The sequence below is a fragment of the Onychostruthus taczanowskii genome, unplaced genomic scaffold (genome assembly GCF_017590055.1).
Source record: "Onychostruthus taczanowskii isolate IOZ18803 unplaced genomic scaffold, ASM1759005v1 scaffold18, whole genome shotgun sequence".
NCBI classification, from domain to species: domain Eukaryota; kingdom Metazoa; phylum Chordata; class Aves; order Passeriformes; family Passeridae; genus Onychostruthus; species Onychostruthus taczanowskii.
Window position 1 is genome coordinate 4,828,993 of NW_024499017.1, and position 6,000 is coordinate 4,834,992.

The 6,000-nt window shown below is 39.2% G+C and overlaps 1 protein-coding gene across 2 annotated transcripts in view; it reads left to right on the forward strand.

Annotated features, from left to right (window-relative positions):
* LPCAT2 (lysophosphatidylcholine acyltransferase 2) overlaps positions 1-4,883 on the forward strand; it is a 30,838-nt gene extending 25,955 nt beyond the window's left edge. Inside the window, exons 12-14 of one of the 2 annotated variants that reach the window (XM_041400932.1) lie at positions 1,062-1,160; positions 2,840-2,981; positions 3,252-4,883. In XM_041400932.1, the coding sequence (XP_041256866.1) occupies positions 1,062-1,160; positions 2,840-2,981; positions 3,252-3,496 (486 nt within the window). In that variant the 3' untranslated portion in view covers positions 3,497-4,883. Of the gene's footprint in view, positions 1-1,061; positions 1,161-2,647; positions 2,819-2,839; positions 2,982-3,251 lie in introns of those variants that run through there. The other variant, XM_041400931.1, reaches the window with a different exon arrangement.
* Positions 4,884-6,000: the final 1,117 nt, after the last annotated feature.

Here is a 6,000-nt window from a genome sequence, read left to right on the forward strand (position 1 = left end):
TAGGGACTCCACATTTTAAGAAAATGTTTTTCTTGTTGAAATGCAAAACACTTTATCCACAAAGGGAACTCTGCTTTACACTTCAGTTTGCTTTTAAAACATTTTTGATGAATGCCCTTACTGTGAATATTCAAAACAATGTCTTCTTGTCTATTTGTCATCTCTATTGTGCTGTCATTACCTGCTCTATGTCCCACCATCTAAGGTTTGCAGATGGCTTTTGCCCAGACAGATGTTTCCCAAAACTCTCAAGAAACATCCAGTGTGGTGACAGAAACATTACTGACATAAGCATAGATTTCATCAGGCATCTGCCATTCTCCCTATCTGCAGATATAATGCATCTTACACAGAATTAATCACAAATCCCATCAAAGCAAGCTTGAAATATTTTGTTGATGTAGCTTTGTAGTTAACACATTGAAATGTTTGTTCAGATCAGAACTGGAATTATTACAGAGGCTGTTCCAATGAATTCCTTGTCTTTCTGGCTTAAAAGGTAGGACAGTGCATTGGCTTCCAAATAGCATGTAGGGCTGTGCTTAGGCTTCAGAGGAAAGCTTAAGATAAACCAGGTAGATTTGGTTGTCCTTTCACTGCTGTATATTTTATTGCTGAAGGTTCAGACTCTAAGCAACATCCTCACTCTTGATCTCTTGATTCTGGGTTGTGTTGCATTGGTCTCTGAACTTCAGCAAGTGCCAGTGCTGCATGCACTGCTACAGTTACCTCAAACTTGGATTCCAGTTATTCTTAGAGCCTTCCTGAAGGCCATGTGCTAAAGAAAAACTTTAAGTTGTTTCAAATATTTTTTGTTTGTGTTTTGTTTGTTCATAAAATAGAAATCCATACCCAGTTTGTAGCTATTGAAAACATGTATATTGCTACTCCAGCCTTAGCATTACGGATTTAATGAGCTCTTAGGTTTTTTCCCAGGAAGAACAAAAACCTCTAGTACTGTAAACTGTCTTAGTGTATGTGTTGTGTTTGATTCACAGAAGAGCTTTTAAAGTGATTCTCAGTATTAACTATAACTACTGCCGTGCATGTTTGGGTTACAGAATGGAGATGGCACCATCGACTTCAGAGAGTATGTAATTGGTTTGTCTATTCTTTGTAACCCAGCCAACACAGAGGAGACTATTCGGATGGCGTTTAAGGTAAGGTCCATTTAGTGTAAATCTACAAACCTGACAAATCAAGACTGACTGTAAGTCTGTTAGCTTTCAAATCATAAGTTTATAGCTTCAATCTGCTATGCAAATGTGAGTAATTCTCTTAAACCAATTGACATTTAGAGTGTGAAAGGGAGGGGAAGAATTGCAGGCATCATAGAGAAGGGTTTCAAAAGCCATCTGAAGGCACTAATGAATACGTAACTTGGCAGGCTAACTCCAAAAATGATTCAGCAGCACTTGTAGGTTTTTTTTTTGCCTGAGGTTTTTTTCTGCTGTGATTCTTCAGTGTCACAATAGATGGAGTAATATCCTCTTGTGGGTCAAGCTTCACTAGAGTCATTGTTCTTAACAAAGAGGACGGAGAAAAAAAATCAGGGGCTGTTCAGAACTGGCACATTGAAAACTGGGCTGCATCTAAGAGCTGCTGGCTTGTCCTGTGGTGCCCTGATAGTACAAGCAGTAAAGGAGCAGTAGCTCCTTTCACATCTCGGGTACATGCAGACAATGCATGACCAGGCATGCCCATGTTGTGAAGCCTTGCCTCTTTTTTTAGTAGCTCTTTGACACAGATCCACTTGGTTTACCCATTAGTGTGGTCTTATGAACTCTATTGAGCAACACATTGAGACACCACTCATGTTCGTTGTAAGCTGGGTGCTTCCTAGTACTGATGCATACTTGGGAAGTACCAGAGGGTTTTTGGCATTCCATTATATCCACTGGCTTCTTTTCAGATGAGCATTAGAGCTTTTCAAGGTGATTTGTTAATTTTTGGGGTTGTTTTATCAGTCCAGATTCCTATAAAGAAGCAAGTCTAGCAGCTATTGTTGCTGTTCCATTGTGTTGTTTCCTACACTATACTGTTCAGTATGTTAACAGGTGTGCTGATAATAAAATCAATAATTTGTTTTAATTTCCAGTTTCAGCACAAAACAAGTCATTTAGCTGGTAAAAGCCTGCTTCAGTCTAAAATGGAACAATGGGTTCCTTTTGCTACTTGTTTTCTGTGCCACTAAATGTCTTTTCTTTCACAATAGCAAAGTGTGCCTGTAGCAAACATTTAGGAATTGCAGCCATCCATCCCTTGTATTTCTCCAGGGGTGGTTCATAGCAGATGATTACTGTCACTGTACTGGGCAGGATGGGATGATCAACTGCCTGCATTCCAGGAACCAAAATTCCGTGCTAATTACAATTAATTCCTTAGTGAGTGATCAGTCACATACACTAAAATTTAGGTATGTCAGAGCATAAATTATGATAGCAAGTTTAATCTGACAGCAGATGTGCTATAACCTAACAAAAATGGAGACTAAAACCTAAGACGTTCCAACACAGACTGGCTGAATCCAGTAGACTCTTAGCACAGCTCATGGTGACAATAAACATACATCTTTATTTATGTTTTATCAGTTTTGTATTTTTATCAGTGAACCAGTACTGTGAGGTTCGTTTGTTTGTTTTGGCAGAAGTCTATTCCCAGCTATAGCATGGACATTGCTCTGCAAAGTGTCTGCTTAGTCTTTTTCCAGGCTCTTCAAATCCCAGGCATTGCTCACAGAGCTGCTGAGTGCTAGAAAGCCACGATGAGTGGCTAAAATGCACAGAGGGCTCACAGGCAAAGTGATGCCAAAGTATTTCTACACGTTCTGTCTCTCCAGCTCTTTGACATGGATGAGGATGGCACTATAACAGAAAATGAGTTTGCTTGTATCATTCAGTCAGCACTGAGGCTGCCTGAGCTTGATGTTTCTGTGCTCTTTAAAGAAATAGATGCAGATGAAACCGGGAAGCTCTCCTATGGTAAGTTAACATCCTTTTGTTAGAAAGAATACTCTGATAGTTATATGGACAGGGGCTTTCCTTTTTTAATTCCCTCTAATTCCCTGATGGTTCTCATACCTTGTTCCTGGGGAGAACTGTTGAAGCACAGGCCTAGATACTTTGTATGATACTCTTGGGTTTTCTTAGAGGGAACTAACTGGAGATCAGCTTCAGTGAAAGAAGCAGGCACTGCAATTTTCTTTGATTCTGTTGCTGCACTATAGTATCTGTGTTTTTAATGTTTTTCAGATGAGTTCAAGAACTTTGCACTCAAGCATCCAGAATATGCCTCATTGTTTACTACATATATAGATCTACAGAGACACCAGTCAGGTGTGTTTGAGGAGCATGACACCGAGCCACCCAAAGGCAAACACAGCCCAGTTAGGAGCACAGCCCTGGTCTCAGAAACAGCACCACTTGCAAGAAATAAAGTCTATCCTCAAGGCAGTGAGGAAGATATCTCAAGTACTTCTGACAAAAAGGATGACTGAAAAGAGTTAAATAATTCAGCTCTTGAATTCTACAGAATTTTTTCCCCAGCTGTTCATAAGCACAACTGATGTAAATTAGAGATGGAAGTTACAACTAAAAAAAGTTTAGGGTGTTTTGGTTTTGTTTTATTTTTCATATCAGAAGGAGTTATTCATTTTGATTGTGAGGGAAAAACCACTGTTCAGTCCTTAATGTCAGTATCACAGTACTGGGAATATTCTTCAGTTCTTCCAAGTTCATGCTTCCACAAAAGTGTGTTAAGAAGGTGTGCTAAGAGGGGTACGAGGCTCCAGCACTGCAGTGACCTCTTGGAATGAAGACTAAGGAGTCTTGTCTCAAAACAAGTGGTATTTTTGGCACTGCTCAATTCCTCCAGATTCCCAACATGACTTAAGGGAAAAAAATTATGCTAGAATGTTATAATTTGCAATATCACTTAGCTATTCTCAAGTTTCTGAGACACACAAATGAGTTACAGGAAGCTGAGACTTTAAGATTGTTTTTTTGCTTGTCCTTAGATTGCCCTTAACTACTTAGGAACCAGAAAGCCTAAGCTTCTGAACAAGACATTCTGGTTCACTGATGTTAACAAAAACCACTTTAGGCCTAAAGGCTGGTGACAGATGGAAATGGCTGCACTTCTAACAACAAAAAACAAATTGGAATTCCAAGATAGCAGCTTGTAGTCTGGAGGAAAATGCAGACAGTAAAACCTAAAATTAATGGACTATTTCAAAATAAATACCATGTTGTTTACAGTAACAACTGTTCAGGATCACATTGGTAGGAGCATTTCAAGCTTCAGTGTATTTTTTTATTCTCACAATTATCAACAGAGGAATGTGACCTTGTTCTGCAAAGCTTGAAAGGCAAATATGCTGTCAAACCATAGTTCTAGTACTTAGTATCTATCTAAAGCTGTCTCCTAGAAACCGTATTTGCATTACTGTGCCATTGCTCAGTGTTCTTGGGGCTTGGTTCAAAACCAAGCTCTTTCTAGTCAATGATTTGAATGTGTTTTGCCTTGGTCCTCTCTAGTGCACTGGAAATTGGGCCTTTACCTTTTTCCATCCTTTATCTGAATGCACTTTATGCAGTATTTAAAATATATAGCTATTTAAGCAAATACTTCTCAATAAAAACTTGGAAGGGATTAAATTAGAAGATATTTTCAGATTAAAACTGAGATGAGCAAAGCCTAGACTGTCTAGTACCAATAATAACCAACTTTCAGCAGGTTTTCATATGTGAAATGGTAACCTCTGCCTCTAAGTTATTGCTTGCAGTCTGGCCGCAATTTCATTGCCATGTTTTACTTTCTCTGTTTATAATTGTGCCTCTGCTGATGCTTCATCTTCTCAAAATAAATCTATATTTTTTAAAAGACTTTACTTGTACAACTGAGTCTTTTTATTTTTAGTACAGTGGGAAGGGTGATTTGTCTGCCTTAAGGGGCTGGGGGGAGTTTTCAGGAAATCGTGGTTAAGATGCCTTTCCTTGGTAAACTCAGTGCAGCTTGAAGTTGGCATTTTCAGTTCTTTGTATGGTGGCACTTTGCTTTATGGTAGGACTGGAAGAGCAGGACAGGACCAATACTCTTCCAAAGATTTACTTCTGGTGACTGCCTCGACAAGAGGGATTATGATATAAAGGTCTGCAAATCCATGGAGAGAGAGTGCCATTTTTTTATGGAAAATAAGACATCACTATTTACATGTAAAATGAGTGACCTCAACCACAGCTGAGATGTAACAATCATGGCTTTGAGTATAGTGAACATTAGGAGAGTATTTTCTCCCAATTAGAGGAGAAACAGGAATACAGTTAACTGGAATACATGTTAATTCTTAGCAAGGATGCTTTTACCTAGCATGTTAACCAAAGTCTCAGCTTTTCAACCAGCAGTAATCTCTTCAAAGATTACTTCTATGCCAGCTGGTAAGAAAAAAATGGGTGGGCAAAGATGACAAAGGAAAGCACTTCAAGGTCTTGGGATGCAAAGGCTGCCCTACACACACTCCTGCTGAATCCAGCCACATTCAGCAGCAGGAGCTGTGCTGTCCAATAGCACAGTATGTTTGGAGATTTTATAAAAATCTGCAAGTCACACCAGCCCTTTGCACTTACAGCTGAAAATATTATGTATATAAATCTACCTATCCCTGTAGTTAGAGGAAAGGCCACAAATGGGTTTGGTATGTAGCAGTGATTCAACCATGCTCTGAAGAGAAATTAGCTAAACACTAGAGACACTAACTCAATATACACACATCTGCTGGGTGTGCGGGAAGGGAATACATTAATTTCTAGGCATCATCGTGCCTCAGGGAGCTTTTAAAAGGACCAAACTAAAAGCAGTCTGCAATAAACAGGCATTACATTAAGTGGTAGAGCAGGAACTAAACAGAATGAGAAGGTTAAAAATACTAAACAGAAAATGGTTCTCAATCAGGCATTGAGGGATGACACCTTTCTGCCTCAGACTTCCTGAGGTGTAAGTTCG